Consider the following 25,270-nt stretch of genomic DNA (forward strand, 5'->3'; position numbering starts at 1 on the left):
ATTCACAAGCAAATTGGTTACAGTATGACTACAAATCTTTAGTAATTGCTCTGTTTGTCAAGAAGTCCCTTTCCTAAAATAGTTCACAGGGTTTCAAAGAAGAGGAGTGCATTTTAAGGTCAATGAATCTCCCCTCCAACTCTGTCTAATAAGTTAATCCTTGCATCTTTTACAGACTTTAAAAAAAAATCATCATCTGAACCTGTCTAATAAGTTCATCCAGGCATTACATATTATGTTGTGGCACATAGCTGAGAGCCAAACCCAAAGACTGCATGCCTGGCAGGTCAAAAACACAGGCCCATTTAAAGTTCAGTTTCCCAGGTATAATAGTTTGAGCATGACACGCATTTTAAATACACAATTACTCCGACCAAAGACACCTCCAACCGGCTTAATGACATTTTTCCCCACACCTTCCCTTTAAGCTCTGCCCTCTTTAGGAATGTCTAACACAGCATAGATTCACTATCTCCATGACGTGTTTTTGCTGAGGAATCACGCTAGACGAGAATACTGACTACACCAAGGGAAAGTGAATACTACTTTGGGGAGAGAGAAAAAAACCCCTGCTAGACCTGACAGGAGGGAGATAAGAAGTGGATAGATAAAGAAAGGACAAGCATTTAAGAAGAATGCGGCAGAGGATGTTAATAGAAGTCCACGAAGTCCTTTCCCATTCCAAACAAATGGGCTGAATGAAAGAGGCACGTCTCAATGGTAGTCCACTATCTTCCGCTCTCGTTCGCTTTATCTCTTCGTAAATCTTTCTCTGTCTAAATAATGAATTTAAAAGGTTTCACCAGGTAGAGTATAAATACAGACAGTCAGCTTGGAGAAATCTAATGTCACGGTTCGTTTTATGCACTCGACCTCACCACTACAGTCAGAGACAGAAAGGAAGGCATGGAAGGACAGGCATTATCTAATTACTCCTGAAAAGATAAATGCAGAACGTACTGTGACCCAAACTGACCATTACCAAATGTATGTTGTTGTTTTAAATCCTTTGGATACTATTCCATGGGTATATTTATGGCGAAGAACAAGTTAAAGGTATTGCTTCTTACAATGTTAACTCATGCTAACGCTATAGTGTGTACACAGTGTGGTCATATTCCTTCTTTCCACAGTTCGTAGAGATTTTCTCCATTAGCGTATTGATAAATATGACTGTAATTTAAAATAACTGCTGCTAAGTATCTAAAAGCCTTTATGGAGTCTCAGGGTAATGTGTTACTGAAGTGGGCCTGAGGGAGCAGCATAATGAATACCAGCTGAGAGAGTATCTCTCAGTAAATAACATTCACACAGATCTTAAGAGAGAATAGATCAATCCAACTCTCCAATGCTATAAATTATATCTATCTATACAAAAGAACAGAGCATTTGCTTTTAAAGTCTTGGAGAGCTTTTAATGGGCTTTTAATATGAATGTTAGCCTTAATCTTATCTATAAGCTAGTGTGCTCTGAAACAATGACAAAATTTGCATTTAGAAGATATATGCGTTCAAATCTCACAGTTTCTCACTTCCACCAATATAGATAAATGATTTATGACATCCTTCTCATCAGATTTTTTCTTCCAATCAAATGCTCTCTAGAATCTAAAATGTCCCGCCCCCTACATTATAAATAGATGCTGAAGCTGCTAAAATCTGTAATTTGTTCACACATTTACTATTTTCTACATGGTGAACACGGTGACACTTCAAAGACTTCAAAAGGTATTCTGCCATTTTAAGTGAGATTCCAATTCGAAGGAAGCCAACATGTTCAGTTCAAAGGGCACTGCAAACGGCATAGGGAATAAGGGAACATCGATGCGTCACTACACAGGAAGTGGAGAGCGAAAATCACCCAACTGTCCTTGCGGACCGAGACCGTCAGACCGTCACTAGTCTGAACTAACTATAGAGCAAAGCCGTTGGAAACGTTTTTAAATGGCTCTGCGATGGAGGGGTTTGCATACGCATTTAAATTTTCATAACTATTGTTGTTATAACAAACTAGAGTATTTTTTAATAGTTGTGGCAATGAATGTACATTTGCATATTCTATTGTATGAATATGTAAATGAAATAAAAGTGTTAAGAACCAGCTGAGGCGCTGTCATTTTTACCTCAGGAATGCTTACTATGCAGCTGCGCGTGGGAAAGAAATAAAGCGCACGAGATGAGACCACTGCAAATATTAAGACCATTGGTTAAGATAAGAACATGTAAATGTATTTTTATATTGTATGACAGTTAAAGTACACTAGTCTATGTAATAAATGATTTACAACTAATACGTACTGTGTGTTTTGTATAGTCTATGTATAGGCCTTTTATATGGTTTTACATATGAAAGTAAAGTTATTTATATCATAATCTGCATGACCCATTCATTGCCTTTCTATGATGGCATGGGAATCGGTGAACACTGCGTAGGGACCCTGTCCGATAGAACGCAGCTAGACAGTTCAAGTATGGTTTCCAATGGGGCGAATTAAGTCATTAATTATTAAAAATGTATCGATGGCAGGGAAAGAGTTAATAAAATAACGATAACATTTGTATTATAACCCGTATAAAGCGAGTACAACCTGATGTATAATGAGCTGTCAATACTTACAGAAATGATGTCACGGTAGCCACGAATGTTGGAGACTTCTGCAGGTTCTTCCTCTCCCTCGTCCTCTTCTTCCGTTGCCTCATATCCTTCATCAGGGCAGTCTGTTTCCGTGTTTGCCATGTTGGTCATGAGATCGATGAGCTGCTCCAGAGGAGGGCTGAGTTCTCTCTCCTCATGCTCCTTCAGGCCATAATCCAAAGCCTTGTAGATCATTATACCCAGAGACTCTATGATCTGTAACACATACATTCACATTCATTAAGCATTACTGAATAAATTACCATAAAGTCATGACATCAGAAGCAACACATGCTATGACATAAACCTCTATTTTACAACTCATATCATGACCACTGATAAAAGGCATCAGAGACAAGCTTAAAAGAAAGAGAGTCAACAACCTCTTGGATAAGCAGTCTCATTACAGTCTTATGACTCTCAGAGGCCTGCATGGTTTAATGGAGGGGGAATTCAGATGCTCAGATGTGACAAACACTGGATATTTGGCTCAAATAGGGCTCGACAATAAGGGCCAGACAGTATTTATATAGCATTAATGTTAATTAATGTAATTTGATTAATTATTAATAATATAGATAGATAGATAGATAGATAGATAGATAGATAGATAGATAGATAGATAGATAGATAGATAGATAGATAGATAGATAGATAGATAGATAGATAGATAGATAGATAGATAGATAGATAGATAGATAGATAGATAGATAGATAGATAGATAGTCATATTTTCATCAGCATGACAATTTATTTTAAAAAGCTACAGTTATTATCCCTTATTAGTTATTTATGCTTGCAAATATTTTTATATAATATTTGATTAAATGCAATAATTTGCTAATGAATGTCAATTGATTATTATTATTATTACATGTATTGCATTTAAATTAATTTTATAATTTATAATTTCAAGATTATTATTTTCATCTCGTAATTCAACTTTTTTAATAGCATAAATATTTATTATCATTAATCAGTTATTTATGCTCTTAAATTAGTTTTTTTGTCCATTCGTCTCGTGAAGGAATATTAAAATGAGCATAATTGTTAATATATTAAATAATGTTAGATAATGTTTTTTTTTTATTTAAAAATACTTATTATATAAAATTATATATTATTAGAGTTAAGGACATTTAATTATTTACATACATAAAAAATAGAATCAAATTCTGAAAAATATCTGAAACTTCTCTAAAAATAACAACAATTTATAATTCGAGCCTCAGGTTTAGTGAAAATGACACATTTCCAGATAAATATGAACTCATGTATTTACCCACCGTGTGCCTGACACAAAGACACCCTCTGTTATCATATGAGCCATCAATGAGTTGATTGACTGGCCTAGTGTGTTTTTGTACATGTTCAATTCAAAGTTCAGGCAACAGAAGCGGATGTACTCGTGAGTCAACTGAAAATCAGCCTGGGAATCATTGAAGCATGGGTTCACATCGGGAGATGACCCAACAGCCATGACCCAACAGCCAACAAGCGATCAATTAGACCTAACTAATACAATTGAGCTGCAAGAACAGCTCATGCAGAGCAAATTATATTATGCAATTACTGAAAGAGTGGCAAAACCAACTATTTTGCCAATCATGCAAAAGTTTGGCAAACATCTCAGAAGGTCTGATAACTTCCAAACTAGATTGTACAGTAACACATAATTCAGATATAGTGTTTGCAACCCTTTGTCAATAAACTAAAACAAAACTCCAATGTGGAATAAAGAATTAATTATGTTTATAAAGGGAGCTATACTATCAGCGGAGCTACTATCAGGGAGCTACTTTATCAGCGAGAAGATAAAAATCTGTGTAATTATTGTTATGTAAGAGAGTGCTCAAAGATGAGGCTTCGCCATCATGTCTCCTAAACACTTCACCACTTCCACCACCGATGTACAAACCAAGACTCATCAGAGCATCCCTATATCAATATTGACATTTAACAGGCGTGGATCCATACCTGCTACTAATATCATACAGTGTTCCAAACGTTAATCCTTGTCACGAGGAAAACAAATATTATAAGTGTCCTGCTCTTATGTAATCTAATCATCTATGTAATACACTACACGAGAGCTTAGCTACATGATTCAGACCTGAGAAGCAACCAACAAGTCTAGCCTGCGTGGGATTGCAAACCCAGAATGGGCCCTAAGCAGTGTGTAACAGTCAAGGATTCATTCATTACTAGCAGACTTGTTCTTAGTTGCTTAATAACACTAAAATGCTAGGAGTGGGAAATATGAGACAATTCTCATATGAGTAATTTTAAAATCACTGTGGTCCATAAAGTTATAAAAAGGATCAATCTACATATTACAATTCTGGCTAATACAGATGATAATTATAATTATTACCAATAAATGCTCAATTAAAAATGATATACTATTTTGTAAAATTAAAAATAAACAAATATTCAGTTTAAAATTTGATAGATTACATCTAACAGTGTTATTAAATTATTAACTGTTTTTAAAGATTATAACTTGCCTTCACATATTACAAACTAGAAAATTGGTATTACCTGACTAGAGAAAACAGAGGGTTGTCTTCCCTTTTGCAAAATAGGCAGGAAACCTTCACCACCCATAATGCCCTGGGCATGTATGTAGCTGTCCAAATCCACTCCCACCAGTCTGCTATAGATACGCTTACCAGACTCAATAGTTATACTGCTGTGCTTTAGTAGGAAATACTTCCTAGCAAACATTTAGTCACAATTAATTATATTGTTCCCGGGTGCAAGAATTTGCAGACTAAATGTTTAACAGGAGTAAGTTTCTTTTAGTTTCCAGTAAAGGATTTAGTGTGTTTTAGGCTGGTTAAAGGCTGCAACAAATCATAAATATGGAGAGAACACTGCGACAGAAAGTCTGAAAAACCTTTGTTTGTAATCAACATTTCAAACTGGAGGACCACAAATGCATTGTTTTAGGCCAGACGTAGCGTAAAAACAGAGAAACTTCTGTTGTGTCAGTTCTGCACAGAGCAAAATATTAATTTTATACCATAATGCTGTTTCAAGAGTAGACATTGTTCAATACAATTTTCAGCAATAAACCTACCCTTACAATAACTATTCTGTTAATAACCCTCTTCTGATCCGACTGTCCGCTGGCGGGAGGGTAATCTAAAATAGTTGCATTGTTCATTGTTACAATAACATTGTTCATTTACATATACTACTAACACTGTAACAACACAGCACGTTGAAAATCACAAAGTTACACTTTCATTTTAATTGAGCATTAAATGACAGAAGGTTAGCCTGGTCCTACTTTTCATTTGTACAGAAAGCCTGGCCACTATTCATTGACAAGCGTTAACATTCTTGAAGGTGGAAACTCTGCTGAAGTTTAAAACTATTGGATCTGCCCAGAGCCATTCTGGATCTGCCACCAATCGCTAACGTTTGGTCGTAACGTACGTCACCTCAAACTAGTGCACAACATCAATGTCATCACTCTCAGCCACACTGATAGGACCAGTTTAAATTTGACCGGAGAAATCAAGAGAATATACCGTAATCCCAGATGGAGTACTGAAGGAACATTAAAATTGAGTGGAAGTATGTAGGAGGGCGGAGCCAGGCTAAGAGAAGGTAATCTAAATGTAAAAATAGAGTAAATTTAAATATAAATAATACTATTATTTAATATTTATAACAAAGTAAAATTCTATATAGATCCATAAACATTCAAATGTCAATATAGATCTATATATATTTATTCAACTATTTATTTTCAGATATAACACTGAAATAATATTATCTATTCATTTTTATATATAAGTATTACATATGTAAGATAATTTGTAAGATATTACATAAAAAATAAATTAAAATGTTGGCAGATGGCCGATAGTAAAAGTAATTGCCTTTATCGACTGATACATCGTTTGAGACATTTCCTATTTACCAGCATTACTCCATCATGTTTCTTTGTCACTCTTACATGTACATAACATAAGTCAGTATAAAAAACAGTCTTCCACTGATGTCCATTTATTCTAGCTTTTTCAGGTGTGGTCAACATCAACAAAGCATCAGATATCCACCTCAATTACACATCTGGGAGAGGCAGAGCTTTTACATAACATAAGTTCACCAAAAAAGGGAAGTCAGGAGGAGGAGGAGGATGTTGTATGATGATGCAGCGACAGCTCATAGAGTGGCTCATCATTTATTAAATAATGGAGAGGTTGTTTGGCACATGTCTGTTACATTCAGCTTTAGGGCTGTTAGTAACTGTTTTGCTAATTGTTTCATCACAACAGATCCACAATTATTTACTTACTTGTTTACACATATAAATATATACCTTTCAGATGTAATTAACTTCTGAAGATTTAGAAAAAAGAAAAAAAAGCAGAATGGCTGCTACTTTTTACTGCAGTAGTGCTAGCTTAAGGTACTGTACCCTTATGCTTGCGTGCATGTAATTCAGAAGCGGCGAAGGGTGTGACTGTGAGAACATCGAGTTCCTGCAGACGTCCTGAAAGAGTTGAGGAACACAGGACTATTCTCTCAGCAGTTTTCTCTCCAGGCTTGTGACTCAGAAGGAATGAAAGAAAAAATGGGTGCGAGAGAGAGAGAGAGCAGTGATGGTGGAAGGAAAGTGATAGAAGAGACAGCAAACATCTTGACACACTAACACATACAGGGCTAAATCCAGTCAGAAACGCATGACTTGAACTAGACATGCATGATATAATGTTATGCTGATCAGCTCGAAATCATTGTTTATTTTCTGATAGTGGAGACAATTAGTTTTATTGGCCCACGAATATCATCAGATATAATAACTAGCCCTAAACCCCCAACAAACCCACTTTGGAGTGATATTTCATCTCCCTCTGTTTAAGTTCACACTATGGTGCAGTTGCCTTCCTCACTTTTGAGCTCTGTCTCACACTACGCAAAACAATGAAGACACAGGCTACTGTTCGCTCAGCCCAGTTCACATGACATCACTGCTCTAAGGCAAGTCCTGAGTTTGTTAAGCTTTTCTCAGGGTCTGATTTGAGGATGAACAATATTAATAATTGTTACAATTTATTAAAATTGTTGCTTATGAAATGTTATATGCTTTGAGCATGCATAATTGAGACAATTTCTTGAAAATAGATACCAGATCGTTTTGTAAATTGCCTCTGCCCAATAAAAAAAATTAAAGGTGCAGTGTGTACATTTAAGCACCATCTAGCCATTGAGGTTGTGAAATTGCAACCGCCTTCCGCTCACCCTTCCCTTTCGAAGCACATAGAGAAGCTACGGTGGCCGTCACGATGTTGTCGTCTGAAACTACAGAGAGTGACTAGCGTTCTGTAGAGCAGTTTATCCGTTTAGGGCTACCATAGAAACATGATGATGAATTGAGAAAAATGAAGATTTCACGCAGAACAAGAAAGGCTATTAAAAATCTTTCATAGCACAAAAGTATTATAATATGAACGGCTCCAACACAAAGCAGCACAAAGCGTGTATACGCATCCCGTGCGCAAGATGATGTGCTTGAAGCAACATGGTGTCACTGCACAGAGCTCCATCCACATTGAAAAGTTTCAAACACAAAGGGAAGATATATCGATGCGTAGCGTATCCATTTATGCAATATTTTATTGAGCCATTTCTTTTAACAGTTTAAACTTTTAGTTACCGTATGTGAAGAACAATACAATCTTTAGTCCAGTCCAGTCAGTGTTGTGATCTAACAGACACCCGGCAGAAAAGTAATGATTTACAGCAATAAAATCCAGCAAGTTAAAGTATTAGGGCTTACCAATAATAACACAGAATATTATACACACAGTATAGGATTTGGATCAGTATCCGGCAAATAATGGCGGATCAGAGCCGATTCCGTTACTGAGTATTGGATCGGTGCATCCCTAATAGAAATGGCTTGTTCTAAGGTAATAAAAACATAACGTTAATACGGTATATTATGTATGGTCTTTATACACCACTGAGAAACATACAAACCCGATTCCCAAAAAGTTGGGACACTGTACAAATTGTGAATAAAAAAACTAAATTAAATAATTTACAAATTTCATAAACTAATATTTTATTCCCAAAAGAATATAGATAACATCAAATGTTGAAAGTTAGACATTTTGAAATGCCATGCCAAATATTGGCTCATTTTGGATTTCATGCGAGTTACACATTCCAAAAAAGTTGTGAAAGGTACCAATAAGAGGCCGGAAGTGTTAAATGTACATAAGGAACAGCTGGAGGACCAATTTGAAATTTATTAGGTCAATGGGCCTAACTCAATAGGCAACATGATTGGGTATAAAAAGAGACTCTCAGAGTGGCAGTGACTCTCAGAAGTCAAGATGGGTAGACGATCACAAATTCCCTCAATGCTGCGGCGAAAAATAGTGGAGTAATATCAGAAAGGAGTTTCTCAGAGAAAAATTGCAAAGAGTTTGAAGTTATCATCATCTACAGGTCATAAATATAATTTAAAGATTCAGAGAATCTGGAACAATCTCTGTGTGTAAGGGTCAAGGCCGGAAAACCTTACTGGATGCCTGTGATCTTCGAGCCCTTAGACAGCACTGCGTCACATACAGGAATGCTACTGTAATGGAAATCACAACATGGGCTCAGGAATACTTCCAGAAAACATTGTCAGTGAACACAATCCACCATGCCATTCGCCGTTGCCAGCTAAAACTCTATAGGTCAAAAAAGAAGCCATATCTAAACATAATCCAGAAGCAAAGGCATTTTCTCTGGGCCAAGGCTAATTTAAAATGGACTGTGACAAAGTGGAAAACTGTTCTGTGGTCAGACAAATCAAAATGTAAAGTTCTTTTTAGAAAACTGGGACACCATTTCATCCAGACTAAAGAGGACAAGGACAACCCAAGTTCTTATCAGTGCTCAGGTCAGAAGCAAGTTGAGTGCATGCTCAGTTGAGTGCATGGGGCATGGGCAGCTTACACATCTGCAAAGGCACCATCAATGCTGAAAGGTATATCCAAGTTCTAGAACAACACATGCTCCAATCAAGACATTGTCTCTTTCAGGGAAGACCTTGCAGTTTCCAACATGACAATGCCAGACCACATACTGCATCAATTACAACATCATGGCTGCGTAGAAGAAGGATCCAGGTACTGAAATGCACAGCCTGCAGTCCAGATCTTTCACCCAAAGAAAACATTTGGCGCATCATAAAGAGGAAGATGTGACAAAGAAGACCTAAGACTTTTGAGAAACTAGAAGCTTATATTAGACAAGAATGGGACAACATTCCTAATCCTATACTTAAGCAACTTGTCTCCTCAGTCCCCAGACGTTTGCAGACTGTTATAAAAAGAAGAGGGGATGCCACACAGTGGTAAACATGGCTTGTCCCATATTTTTTAAGATGTGTTGATGCCATGAAATCAACTTAATTTTCTCTAAAAATGATTTTCTCAGTTTAAAGATTTTATGTTTAATCTGTTTCATTCTGAATAAAATATTACAATTTGAAACTTCTACATCATTGCCTTCTGTTTTTTTTCACAAGTGTGATTGTACAGTCCCAACTTTTTTGGAATCGGGTTTATAGTTATATTTAATGCATTTCTCTCAATAAATCTTCATAAATACTACATACTGCACCTTTAAAATAAATTAATGGCAGTAAAAAACATTATTATTATTATTATTATTATTATTATTATTATTATTATTATTATTATTATTAATAATAATAATTATTATTATTATTATTATTATAACTTTTTTTATTTATTTGCTAGATTCTTTTCTCATATGGCAAGTGAACCTTCTGGCTCATTTACAGAACTGTCAGAACAGACTATAAAGAGCAAGGGTTGTTTATGTAGCCTACTGTATGTCCATTAGCCAAAACAGCTGTCAAAATCTAATTTAGGATATTTACATCTCCGCAGTCCACACAGCCTTTTCAGTTTTATTTCAAGAAAATCAAGACACCTACTAGCAAACAACATTCTGAAAGTAACAAGAGCTGTCTGTCTGTCAGACTCACACAGTTGAGCAGTGCTCTACTTCCTCTATTGAGTTAGCATGCCAGTGCCTTTACACAGATGTGGGCAGCAGTCAGCTGTCCGCTGAAGCACCGGCATGTGTCTCAGCACACACACAAGCACATGATGCATGAACCAATGTGTGCACAACCGCATACATAAGAGGCGATGTGTATCTGTAGCCTCTTAACAACGTGCCACAAACAAACAGCGTTCATATCCTGAATATTTCTAGACTTTATCTGATTGTGAATCATTCCTGAAACAATATTAAGAGGACGTCAGCTGTGCCAAATCGTCCAAAGCAGACCTTAATAACACATAATCAATGGCACAGCTTGTACAGAGTCAAATCACATTATGTAAAATGGAAGGAAGGTTTCAGAGTTATTTATTTATAGACGACTGACCCTATTAAGATTGACCATCTACAGTGCAGATGAGAGTGAGACAAGATGAGACAGACTTTTCATTCACACCAGTTATGTCTATTCACTAGGGGTTATTGTGCTAATCAGCAGAGTGCACACTGGGAAGGGACTAACATCAAAAAACAAGATACATTTCTAATAAAGTTTTAGCCTCAGACTTGTGCTATGGATTAAGACATTAAAGGAGTAATCACCCAAAAATAAAAATTGTGTCAACATTCACCTACCTTTATGTTGTGTTTTTACAAACCTGTATGAATTTCATTCTTCTGCTGAACACAAAATATAGAATAACCAGGGTAGCTATGGTTTTATAGGGTAACCAAACAGTTGGTCAATGAAGCTCTGCTATCAACAGCAAATGATGACAGATTTTTCGTTTTTGGGTGAACCCTTTAAGTATAAGTATTTGCTGATTGCTTTAGTGTCATCAAAAATATAGATTTTTGGATAAATTTAGTAATTTGCAGTAAGCGATTTCTAAGAAACGCTGCTGAAAGTGGATCTAACCGAGCACTAAAACATACCTCAACTAATCAGCAGTGAGTGGTATACATGCATGAGGGGGAGGAGCCTGTGTTACAGCGTGTTTGTGAAATTGGGGGCGGGGCTACCAAGATATGGGTGTGATTTTTTGGGGGGTAGGGGTCATAGTCCTGCATGGGTCCAATTTTGTAAATCCGCACCCGCCCGTACTCGCAGTGCGTTAAACCACATCCATTCCGTTTTCCAGGGAGCACTAAATAAAATCCGCACCTGACCCGACCCGCTTAAAAATAGAACCGACACCCGACCCGCACCCGAAATAAAATCAGTTTAGCATATAACATTATATAGGCCCACACATTTATTGCCAGGTCATGCATACAGCACTGCGCCACGTCTTTAACATTCAAACACATTATTTTCAAAATCATGCCGCGCCACAGAGCACCAATGTACTGATTTCACCCTGTGCTACAAGATGCACACATCGTGCAGCTTTTCTGTCAGAAGTGGATTCAGCCTATATAATGTGCGCATCCGGGGCTGAGCTTAGAGTCCGGTTGATGTTTTTTTTTTTTTTTTTATATACATATATTATATAATCCTACTCAGAGCTATCTGGCCTGAGAAATACTGTGACTAAGGTAAGTAAATAACTTATACTGGCCCATAATGTTGTGCCAATTTTTCCCTGTTGTATTGAAAATGATATCCAATACTGATATTTTTCCAGGTATTGCATCAAGGTTATATTCCAGAATCCTGACAACACTACATAGCAGTCACATCTAAAATGTCTTTCATGAACTAAATAATCTACAAAATGGACTGCTCGGTCCAAATTCTGATTCCACATGAGCCTTCATAAACTGTCCAAAAGACTTTCCAAACCAAAAGCATTTCCATAGCAACATTCCATTAATAGTTATTCATTCACCAGATGGATTTCCAGCAGTAAGGAGTAAGGGCAGACTATATAAACACGGGTAAACCTCTGCTCACCCAAGATGAACTAAGCAAACATTCACATCTGAACAGTTAAATCTGAACTGTCTGTGTCGGTTTGACTTTCTCCGTGAGACGAGACCGAGATCAGTAATGGTGGAGGGAAAGAGGCCACCCATGTGAACTGAGCTGACAGGAGAGAACGAAAACATCTTGCCACTTCTTCCACGCATATACATTGCAGCTCTATGACAAAGAATATGAGCAATATGCCTGGTTTAACCTCCCACCTCAACTAGTTAAACCCACTTTGGAGTGATATTACATCCAACTCAGTACATACAAATCCACAGTAAGATGCAGTTGTTTTTCTTTTTCCTGAGCTTTATCCGTCTCTCACGTGACAAAACACAATGAAGACACAGGCTACTGTTCTCCGAGCCCTTCTCACATGACATCACTGACTGCTCCAAGGCAAAGTTTCTTTCACCATTTCACCAGCATCATATGGACATGAGCTACTCGAGAGGAGCAGAACAATGCCATTCCTCTCTAAATTACTCAGCCGCCTCATGTAGAACTTTTTCTACTCAGGGCAAGATTTCTGACCACGCATGAGAAGAACATGCTCCGAGACCGCTGACGCCCAAGGTCCTCAACCACACCTTGATAAACTTACATAGTTTCTTCACGATCACATAAGAAGTCAGGGGGAATGGTGTGTGTTCCAGGGTCCCATGTTCCTTTTTTCCAACCCTGGAAAAACTCAATGAAAAGGGTGTGAAATTAACATCCACCGTCAACCAAATGTGGGAACTTTTCATGTAGTGGAAGGTAATCTTGCTTTTATCCCAGAACGGCCAAACCATCTGGGATTGTTCACCTCAGGTGCACCGGAAACTTCTCACACAGCACACAGGTATTCAATTGAGTTCTCCTTCGTGTCTTCCTCCTGCACGTTGACGATCACGCTCACCAATAAAAACTAAATCAAAACTCAACAGCGAACAAAAACAACTGATTTTATTATTTTAGCACCAAAAAATTAATAAGCAATAAAAAATAATTAGCAATTTATATTTTTTTAAAAAGTCTGATACTTGGCATACAATCTTGTCTAATACAATATTACAAACTACAGCAAAACCTTGCTGTATAAAATTGTTTTTTTTTTAAAGTACATTTCACATACTGTTTAAGAACACAAACCGTATTTAAGGGGCATTTAAGGACAGTTTCCCAGGAACATTTGGTACCTAAAGTACAGACAGACTCAGCACTAGACTGGCACAAAGATGAACCGCTGAAAGCAAAAGAATGGACTACAAAAAACGCTATGAGAAAGTGAATGAAAGAGAAAGCGAACGGTTACATAATGATCTGGGCTACATCCAGAGCCCTACAGCAAGGTGGACATTTGCTTTCCTTCGACACACACTGTGACTCACTGTCCCGTACACAGATTGACAGGAGGACGACTTGTGCTACTGTTCTAATGTAGAAAAAATCATTATACTGCCTCAACTCTCTCTGACCTCTTTCAAGAAGCTATACGGTGGGAATGAATGGAAAATGTATTCTGGGATGTTAGGAGACTGTCCCTTTTTTACAAAACATGATGGGACAAAGTTTTACACTGACTGGGCTATGACGATCTTTTTTGCAGACAGCTTGAAGACACATAATCTAAGGATTATAATCGATGAAATAACATCTTAATCCTTTAAAAAAAATATTAAATATTCACAACAAACTTTTGCAAAACAAAGAATTTGTTCAGTAAAAAATTATCCTAAAAGACGTATAACCGTTTCCACAAAAAAAATAAAGCAGAACAATAACTTTCAACATTGACAATAAGAAATGTTTCTTGAGCAGCAAATCAGCATTAGAATGATTTCTGGAGGGTCATGTGACAGTGATGACTGGAGTAATGATGCTGAAAATGCTGCTTTACCATCATCAAATAAATTATATTTTAAAATATATAGAAAACAGTTGTTTCACAATATTACTATTTTAACTGTATTTCATGCTCAAATAAATGAAGATTTGGTAAGCATCAGAGACTTTGTTTTCAAAGACATCTCATCAATTCCAAACTTTTTGATCTGTAGTGTATATAATGTCTAAAAATGTATAAGGGTACAGTTATGTAGCTGCTATCGCTCTCAGCAAGACGTCACTTGAAAGAGATGTCATCATAATATGCACTTTATGTAGTCTAGTGTAGTCCGAGTATAAATGTTCAATTTAAATTTTTTATTTCTTTTTAGCTCTGGAGAAATGCTGTCTCACTTCACTGTGTACAAGTTTTACAGAGATGAAATGATAAGCTACTCTGATTCTGGCAGAACCAGAATCCGGTGAGCTCAAAGCAGCGGACTCGATCCAAAAGACGATCTGTGTGAGGAGACCGGAGAGGCTACTTCTGTTTCTTCTGAAACGTAAAACCATTAGTCTCCCTGTGCTGTTCACAACCCTTGAAGTCCCTTGGGAAAGGATGTGGTAACTTTATGAGGTTGACTCATGACCAGACTAGCATAAATCTCATCAGACAAAGCCATTCAGGCAGTTTAGTTATTCACTCAGTGACAGAAGCCACATAAGCAAAAGGTTAGTGATGCGCTAACCTACTTATTTCAACAAAACTGTGGATTATCAACGCATTCCAGAAAGGGATATCAGAGGTTCTGCACGATCCTTAATAACTCAAGGTGCACATGCATGCTTGGTTTATGACTGATTATTCAAACACTGATAAATCAATCATAGATATGCATAACATATAACATTTCTTTCACATTGAAGGAAATAATAATAAATCAATTGAAAACTGATTCCATAGCCTTCTGTCTTATATCAACATCACACACTCAAGTGATGACTCCTCAGCTGACTACAAACAGACGAAGAATGGCCGTACACAAATATGTAGAGCTGTCATGGTTATGAAATTTTAGCCAACAAGTAATTGCAATTATTGACTTAATATAAGTTATAGCGCATACATGCTTAAAAATATGCAACGGTGAAAGTATTTAGCACTGAATTGGAAACGTAAGCAAAATGCATTATAATTATTTAAAATCATATTATAATATTTACAATATTATATTTTATCATAAAATAAAAATTATAATCACATTTAAAGCTGCAGTCCTTACGTTTTGCCTCTTTGTCGCCATCTTTGTTTTAAACCTGCTTGAGGAATTATCATCTTTACGAGTGTTGTGCATCGGCACAGCTCCTCGGTTTTTGTTTTATAACAAAAAATACGACTTTATTCAGCATTGTCTTATCTTCAACGTTTGTTTTCAAACCTCCAATAAAGAATCAAACGGTCGTGAATCAGCAGATTGATACGTGATTCATATCACCAATGTCACGTGATTTCAGCAGTTTGCCAGTTTGACACGCAATCCGAATCTTGATTCATGACCGTTTGATTCTTTATTTGAGGAACATGGAAGAGAAGACAATAGCCCCGTTTCCACCAAAATTACCCGGAACAATTTGTACCAGGAACTTTTTTACAGGAACTTTTCTCCCCCCCAGACCTGCAGCTGTCTGCGTTTCGACCGCGATAAAGTTCCGAGAAGATTAGGCAAATTAGTCCGGTGATGTAAAGGACTGCACGCGACTGCTCCTCCAAATCAGTGAAGGACATGTAATCATTTTTAAGTGTACCGATTGAAAGGACTGTTTACATGAGACGTTATCTAAACCGATCTGATGTTTACATGTGATGACTTTCAATCGCAATCATTTTGTCACATGCAGTTTGTCTGCCGCATCAAGAATGTCGCCGCTGTTTTCTCCAGCAGCTGAATGTGTTTACTGTAGCCATAGCAACTCTTAACGGCCACCAGGACTAATACAGTATTATTTATATCTATTTGTTGTAAAGTGTAATAATCATCCCAGAGAAAAAAATCTTCTGTCAGGCGCAGTTAAAGTAAAAACTGCCCGGGGCAATATACGTTGTGTCATTACTCCAACATTATCTTCATAACTCACGAAATAAAAAGTTTACCCCTCAGAAAAATTTACTTTCCTCTCTTGTCAACATGAGCGCGGCGCGCGCCGTGACGCCGTCACGTCATGTAAGGACACACACTTAAAAGTAATCGGTCAGGTCGTTTACATGGTGAAAAAAATTAATAACGGGTGGAAGAGATTCAAGCTGTGCTGCTTTTGCTGGTTATGTATAGGTTTACGGGGTAATTAACGACAGAAAAGAGCACTATATGCAGATTCAGCAGCATATTCAGAAAGCTTGTAAAGCTAGATTTAAAATGACAATATATTATTATCAGCTATTACGGACATTGAACGTGAGATGGCTGAGACGACCACGCGCCACCAGACAGAGAGCAAGACTGATATTTATTGAACGCAGAACGAACCTCGCAGACTTTTAAAAATGCCTGTTGAACTTAAAAATGCTGCGTGAGCTCAACCAATCAGCATGTTCAGCGCCCAAGTCCCGCCCTCGAAAGTTCCTGAACTTTGAAAAAGTACTACCTCGCAAGCAGGGCCGTTTGGAGGGGGAAATATTTACCCGGAACTTCATTTATACCCTGGTTCCTGCGGTCTAAACACACGAAGTACCACCCAAAGTTCCTAGTTCCTGGGTAAAGTTCCTGTGGTGGAAACGGGGCTAATGTTGAATAACGTCGTTTTTGGGGGTTTTTTGGACCAAAATGTATTGTCAACGCTTCAAAAGACTCTAACTAACCAACTGATGTCACATATGGACTACTTTGATGATGTTTTCATTACCATCTGGACGTGGACAGCAACTCTTACATTCAAAGGACAGAAAGGCCTCGGACTAAATCTAAAATATCTTAAACTGAGTTCTGAATATGAACGGAGGTCTTACAGGTGTGGAACGACATTGAGGTGAGTCATTAATGAAAGAAATTTTATTTTTGGGTGAACTTACCCTTTAAGTAGACTGTTAGGGTTAGTAAAATAAGTTGACATACTTGCAAAGTTACTTTTAGTCAGTAGAATCTGTCTGAACAGACTGTTGGGAGAGCATCAAAATAAAGTGTTAGCAGATGTTCAGCAGACAGTAATACTCTAATGACTGGAGGTAGTTGACATGTGAAAAGTTTGTAGGATGTCTAAAGTGGACTATCAGAATAAAGTGTTACAGATAATCTTCCACAAGACAATATGCTGAATAAGAGAACATCTTGTTGTTTGATGCTTACTATGTGGCTAAAAAGTGATAGTTGTGCGTAAATTGGCTCCAAATGCAAATGGGAAAATTAAAGTTGTGCGTCATGGTTGTGTGTGACCGGGCCAAAGAACACATTCTACCTCATCCTTACACACCAACACACTCACACAGTCAGCTGAGGAAGGAAAGTTATGCAGCGAGGTGAAAGAAACAGGCTTTGTGCGACGATAAAGAAGACCTCCGGGGATTAAACCACGAGAGTGTCAAGCTCACAGCTAACAATCAAGTTCCCCAAACCCACACACACAACAACAAAAAAAGGATAAAGTGAAAGTGAGATGAGGGGTATTTCAGAGGTGGATTGTTTAAAAAAAACTCAGTCACTGAAGGGGGAAATTGTACTGGGAATTTACTGGAGTCTCAACAGGTGTTTTAAAGACCATCAACATCCCTACTCCTCATCCAAAGCCCGTCTCCCTCGAGACCAGAACAACAGACAGTAGGTAGTACGACCTAGCTTGAAGAAACTCTCATTAAGAGGTCTGATAATCCCACTTTAGCCACTGAACTGGATCTACAGTCTAATCCTTTGTGCACTTCGAGGGAGGAAACACGGTGATCCTTACAAGTTTTCAATAAGTTGCCAAAATCGGTCAAAATGGAGTGTGTCTTTCATCCTTCAGATCATGTAGATCAAAAAGCTTTAATGATCAGTTGGCAGATACACATCAGAGAATAAGGAAGCACTTGGAAACCCAGTCTGATTTTGATGGAGTGGGTTTGTTTTTAGCTGAAGGACCCTGGTGAGAAGCCAAGGCATCTAAATGTGATTACTATTCTCCTATTTATAAAGCAATTGAGTCCTGCCAATAGTACTGAGTTAATGGGAGGAAACTGGGTCAGCTCGCCTCTATCTGTCCGGAGAACTGCCAAAGGCCACAGTGGGCCGGATGAAGCCGGACCAAGAGCACTTTCTAAAATCAACATCATTTTGGGCATGGATCGATATGATTTGGTATTGACAACTGAAAAAGATCTTCAAGGTTATTTTGAGAGACAGATTATTGTCTGAAAGCTGAAAAATGTCGCATAACATCTTGCCTACCAAGATGTCTTTATCTGATTTAAATCAATTGACTGATTGTTAGGCTGCATTAACTAGGTCAGCCGGAACCAGGAACACTTCCAATAACACCTGATGTAAAAAGAGTGGCATCTACGCTAATGTTAGTCTCTCTGTTTATCTCAAGGTTTATCCCGGATCCAGGCCGTGTCCGGATCGGATTGTGGACCTGCGCCTGGACATGACCAACACATCCTGGAGTGTCTGCAGAGACCGTGTCAATTGGTGTCTCCTCTGAATTTGCCTCACCGGCACGTCATGCTCAAAAAACCCGTCTCCGGTGCAATAACTCCGATCTTTCATGTATTCATACTCTTGTGTAATCGACGCACCATCCTAAATAAAGCTGTCTCTTGCGTGATACCCTGAAATTTTGAATATTCCAATCTAATATGATTTCTGACCTTTAAGGTTGCCAGAATAATAATCATACACGGTGTGTTAATAGGCCAGAGGAGAACTGGCACCCCGACTGAGTCTGGTTTCTCCCAAGGTTTATTTTCTCCATCATGCCCTGGTGGAGTTTTGGTTCTTGGCCAGTGTCGCCTTTGGCCTGGCTTGCTCAGTTGGGGATACTAAAATTATGATCAAACTTATTGAACTAAATATACAAATAAAATTTATGAATTAGGTTTTATTTAATTCTATAAACTATAATACTGATCTGCCAACATTGTCGCTATATGATAAATTAAAATAAGCTGATAACATCACTGTTTTCTCCAGAACGACTGTACAGCCAAATCTAATTGTGTTGCAATATTGTCCTGTTTAACACTGTGAAGCTGCTTTGACACAATCGTGATTGTAAAAGCACTATATAAATAAATGTGATTGATTGATTGATTGATTGATTGATTGATTGATTGATTGATTGATTGATTGATTGATTGATTGATTGATTGATTGATTGATTGACTGACTGGTTTTTGAAGGCAGAACAGATGTGACCATTGTGATATCTGGGTCAATGACACAAGGCCAGTGTTGTTGTTGTGTAGTTGGTAACTAAAAGAAAAAAAACTGTATTAAAACTAGTTCATTTATTAAAAGAAAGCTGTGATAAAATGAAATATCAGAAGAAAAACTAAATGAAATAAAATAAGAAATGTGTTTAAGATGAAGTAGCCTATAGTTATTGTACTAATTAGTAAAACTGAAAGGAAAAATAAAAATAATCCTAAACATAACAAAAATAATTACAAAGGCATAAATGACTAAAACTTAAAATAAAATGTATTAAAAATATGAATAAATACTACAATAGTAAATAAATGACACTAAAATAACACCGGACAGGGCTTCTTTTGGTCCAAATCATTAACTCAAAATACATTAAAATGCAATGCTTACATAACATGACTTAAATACACCTATTTTGTTGTTTTTTACTTTTTTATTTATTATTAAAATTAATTCGAATAATTTTTGAAACAAATTCAAAAATACCAGGATGTAAACAACAGTCTTTATGAAGAAAACCCTTACGGAGTAGTTTGGTAAATTATAAATAATCATTTAATTATAATTTCTTAGAAAATAATAGTATTTAAACAAAACAGGAAACAATCACAGCAGACCCTCAAGACTGTGTCTAAGAGTCAATTATCCTAAAATATAAAATAATTTTACCGTTTTGTGACTGAGTTTGTTCAGTTTGTACAATGTGTGTTGTGACTCCCTAAGTGTTGTTATATGAATTAATAGTTGATGATATTTGTAAAAGAAAAAAAAAGTATATTTAAAACCATGATAATATTAAGATGTGTGTTTGACCTGATATTTTAGAGTTATTCATTTTTTCTTGAAAATGGCATAAAAATAATTCAAAACCCCAAGTAACGAACATAAAGCAAAGTAATTTTCTAAGAACTGGACATGCCTTGTATCTTGGACATTCACATTTGCCATGGGCTCTTTTACTAAGAAACAAACACTGCAATCAAAAGACCATTAGGGGTTACATGATGTCTTAGTTGTCCTGTCTAAAACCAGATTCTTTAGGAGATGCCTAAGGAATACTATGTCATGTAAAAACAGTACTGATAAGTCGCTGATGGACAGGGCAGTCATTTTGAGAGCCAGCCAGAGGGGGCTGTGGATGTGGCGTGTCTGTGGTGTTCAGTGAGGCAGTGCTCAGCTTAGCCATGAGGGCGAGGTCTTAAACATGCATACTGCAACATCACATGATCGCTGAGAGAGAGGTGCAGTCATGCAGAACAGAGCACACACACACACACCCTCTCATTACTGCTCCAGACAGGGTAGGCTTTATGAAGAGGAGGACGCCTTAGCCCAAAGCTCTGATCTCACTGAGTGTATATACATGAAACATTATGTACAAAAAAGCTTCTGTCATCATTTACTCACCCTCATGTCGTTCCAGGCCTGTATGACTTTTAAGCTTGAAAAAGGAAGTACAACTATAAAAGTCTTTTGAAGCCATACAAATTAAACACTACAAGAGTTGTTATACTTTTCACTAAACATGGAAGACTTCTCTCTCATAGTTGCAATTACAAGTTTATTTCTCGATTCTGATATGTAAAAAAAAACAATTGTGGGATATAAACTCGCGATTACGAGAAAGAAAGTCAGAATTGTGAGAACTTGCAATTCTGACTTTCTAGCACAGTTGTGTTTATAAAGCACAATTGTGGGATATAAACTCACAATTGCGAGAAAATCAGAATTGCAAGATAAAAACTTGCGCTTCTTTTCAATAAATGAAAATTATCTTTAAACGTTTTAGGTAACAAAAATAACAATGCTACTCTCCACAAAGAGCTAGGGCAGATATTAAGATTATTTGATCTGGTCCACACACACACACACACACACACACACACACACACACACACACACACACACACACACACACACACACACACACACACACACACACACACACACACACACACACACACACACACACACAGTTATCATACAAATTCAGTAGATATGGAATATAGTATGGAGCCTGTCATGAAACTTTCATGGTGCTATTAAGTCCTTTTTAAAGCTTAAAATCTACAATCTCCAATGAGAATGACCAGTACGTTGTAAAAAATTTCTCCTTTTGTGTTCCTCATAAGAAAGAAAGAGACAATTTTGAACAACATGAGGGTCAATGAAGGATGGCTTCATTTTTATTATGCATGACTGATCTGAATCGCTTACTCTTTGATCGGTCTTGATCACCTAACCACTAAACAGCGCTATGAGATCCAGTGAGAAGCAAAGCAAAGAACATGACTGTCTCTGTAATGTAGCTGACATTCTCAACAGCTCTGACAAACACGAGAAACATTTTGCCATGAATGATCCAGTTAGAAGGCTTTGCAATCTACAAATCACCATGATTTACATTTACTGTAGTAACACTAACTGGCCATCCTACATTGTACAGCTGCTCTAGATGGTCAGTCCGAGCCTGAAATGCACCATGGCATTATGGCATAAATGTGGAATATTCATTAAAAAAAAACAAATTAAATTATATATATATATATATATATATATATATATATATATATATATATATATATATATATATATATATATATATATATATATATATATATATGTGTGTATGTATATATATATATATATATATATATATATATATTATTATTATTATTATTAATGTAGAAGGAGTAATGTATTAAAGAAGTTATGAAATATAATTATTAAGCTATAGCATTTGTATTCATACTAAACATTTATTTATGCTACTGTTTTTCATAAATACCATAGATAAATATATAGTTACATTTTACCATGGTAGTGAGGTGCAATATGGGTGTATTATTATAATGTCTATACTATGGATGACCAATGGTTAATATGAATAAAAACAGACTTCAAACTCAAACACTATGAGGTTGTTTAAATTTTTAAAGATTGTTACTGTTTTTGCTAATGACCATAAATGTATATCTGCTATTGTCAACTTTCAAATGTGCATTTCTGAGAGATTAGACAAAATGTGATAGAATTGCATTGGAATTAGACTCAGACATGTAAGCCCGTCGGCAGGCCGGTGAATCTTAAATTATGAAAAAACATTTCTTTCTTGATCTATACGTATGTTGTTCACTCTCTTGACGTGATATTTGAAGGGGGTGTGGTTCGCACTTATATACACCGGGCAGGCAAAGTGTAATACAAAAATAATGTTCCAATCAATCAGGGGGAGAAGATATAAATCATATGTTTGTTTGATAAAGACGTTTACGAGCCCTGTGAGAGAATTATTCCCGTTGCCGCTTTCAAAACAATCCCTCCCTCATGAACTGAGAGCGGAGCTGAAGCTTATCCAATCCTAGCCGTGGGCGTTTACTACCAAGTCTCCAGTGCGGCACGCCCATCAAAACCCAGCGTTCAGGAGAGAGCCTCAACACTAGTGTAGAAAATAGGCAATTACTTATTAGTTATGATGTTTTTGAATGTAAAAACCACACAAATGTCATTAGTTGCCCTCAGACAACAGTATAACATTTTTTAAAAGCCAGTTCATGACACCTTTAAGGAAAACTGACTGAAAAGGATTTTACTTAACTCATGGATATTTAGATGTAGAAAAAATATTTTAAATATTCTATCTCAGATTTGAGAGATGTTCTCGTTTGGCTAGATTTTGTCATGTTCGGACAATAAAGAGTAGATTAAAACCACAATTAAACTGTCTGGTTTTACATCTTTTACTCTAAATCGAACTAAATCTGCCTTTAAACTTGAAAGAAATAAAGATTTGACATTTATCGTGATAATTATTGATATCGACTGATATGAAAATTATTATTGTGAAAAGATTGTGTTTGTGTGCACAGGAGGCAGAGCCCTGCTGTTCTGCTCTTTAAATATCCTCCCATTCACGGTCACGAGTTTACCGTCTAGTGCTCTGTTGATAATCTCGTTCAGAGAAGGCTCCGAATGCATGCATGGCCGCATGTGTTCTTTTTGTTTGGATGTCTGTGCGTGTGTGGCTATGTGGGCGCATGCTTGTATGTGCGCATCCCCTCTGTGGACCCATCTGTTAACTCTGAGGGCATTTTAAAATCCATCAAATTTAGCCAACAAAGCTTACTTCAACATTTTAGCACAACACACAGTCCTATTTGCACAGCACTGTCTTGTTTACTGGATAGAAAGGCTGTAAAAATGTCCTGTTACGAGTCAGGCAGCAGGAGATCTCTTGGTGCTGAAAAGCTTGGGGAAAATAATTTCCGAATGGATTACAGCAAGGCTTTGACTACTTCCCAGAGTGGCAGGGCGCTTTAGGGAATCTTTGAGATGGGCCGAGATCCACATAGTTGTCACGCCAACAAAGAACAAACAGCTAATGAATACCATCAAGACAATGAGGTTTCCACAGACACAAATTCTCCTGAAAACCACTCACACCTAAATCTAGCTGGCAAACATTCACACCACAGACAGCACCAACAGAGTCAGCAAAAAACACTGCACCTAGAAACCTCCAGAAACCAAACATATGGAGACGAAAAGCTTTTTCCTCATGATGGTTTGTCAAGCTGATGCCCTTTACCAAATATAGCAACAGAATGACTAAGTTTTCTCAAAAGTCAAAAACCAGTCTGGCACCTCAACAAAAGCTAACAAGATGACTCACCTCTATTGAAGAACTGGGCGGCTCAATGCGTTTATCTGTAATGGGGAAAAAAGAAGAAGAAGAAGAAAAAAGAAAGAGAAACAATATCAGACTAATCTTTGTTAAATCACACAACTTCAAAATATTTACATTTCATGAACATTACAATTTACTCTATCAAACTTGAATATATTATAATCAATTCTGGTTGCCAATGCAGGTGATTAGGTACTTATAAACCATTTGTTTTCCATTTATTGCAAAACATGCATATCTACACAAATATTCAATTTCGTTTTAGAGCACAGAGAAATGATGTTGTCTGCGGTGCTTCATGGAAGCAAGTGCACACTAAAAAAATTATTTTGCCGCAAGTTGTTTGTTTTGCATCTCTAATTGGGGAAGATTCTCTGAAGAATCATGGGTAATGTAGTCTTCCCCAGGTATTCTGCTCTTGAAAATGATGGTTTAAAAAAAAAAAGCTGAAACAATGCAGGCTGATGGACAAATGCACATATAATCGATTAACTAGTTCACAGTAGGTCTATCTTTAAAAGGATTATTTCTTTTGGAGCAAATTGTTTGTTTTGATTCTGATTGGTGAAAATTCTCTGCAGAATCATGGGTAATGTAGTTTTCACTAGGTATTCTCCTGTTTAACTTGATTTTTTTTTTAATAAGCTGAAATAATGCAGGCTGATGGCTTTAACAAACGCACATATAATCAATTAACAACCTCAACAACAGTAGGTCTGTCTAAAAATTATTATAATAAGCTCCACTATAAAGAAAGTCTATGGGTAAGTGTTAGT

General features: G+C 36.9%; 1 protein-coding gene across 8 annotated transcripts in view; it reads right to left on the reverse strand.

Annotated features, from left to right (window-relative positions):
* The window catches only part of spire1a (spire-type actin nucleation factor 1a), a 51,233-nt gene that overhangs the window by 22,520 nt on the left and 3,443 nt on the right, over positions 1–25,270 (reverse strand). For all 8 annotated transcript variants that reach the window (XM_067424979.1, XM_067424978.1, XM_067424977.1 and 5 more), the window contains exons 2-3: positions 24,480–24,514; positions 2,618–2,851 (exon numbers count right to left, since the gene is read on the reverse strand). In XM_067424979.1, coding sequence (XP_067281080.1) covers positions 2,618–2,851; positions 24,480–24,514 — 269 coding nt within the window. The remainder of the gene's footprint in view (positions 1–2,617; positions 2,852–24,479; positions 24,515–25,270) is intronic.

The sequence above is a fragment of the Pseudorasbora parva genome, chromosome 19 (assembly GCF_024679245.1).
Source record: "Pseudorasbora parva isolate DD20220531a chromosome 19, ASM2467924v1, whole genome shotgun sequence".
NCBI classification, from domain to species: Eukaryota; Metazoa; Chordata; class Actinopteri; order Cypriniformes; family Gobionidae; genus Pseudorasbora; species Pseudorasbora parva.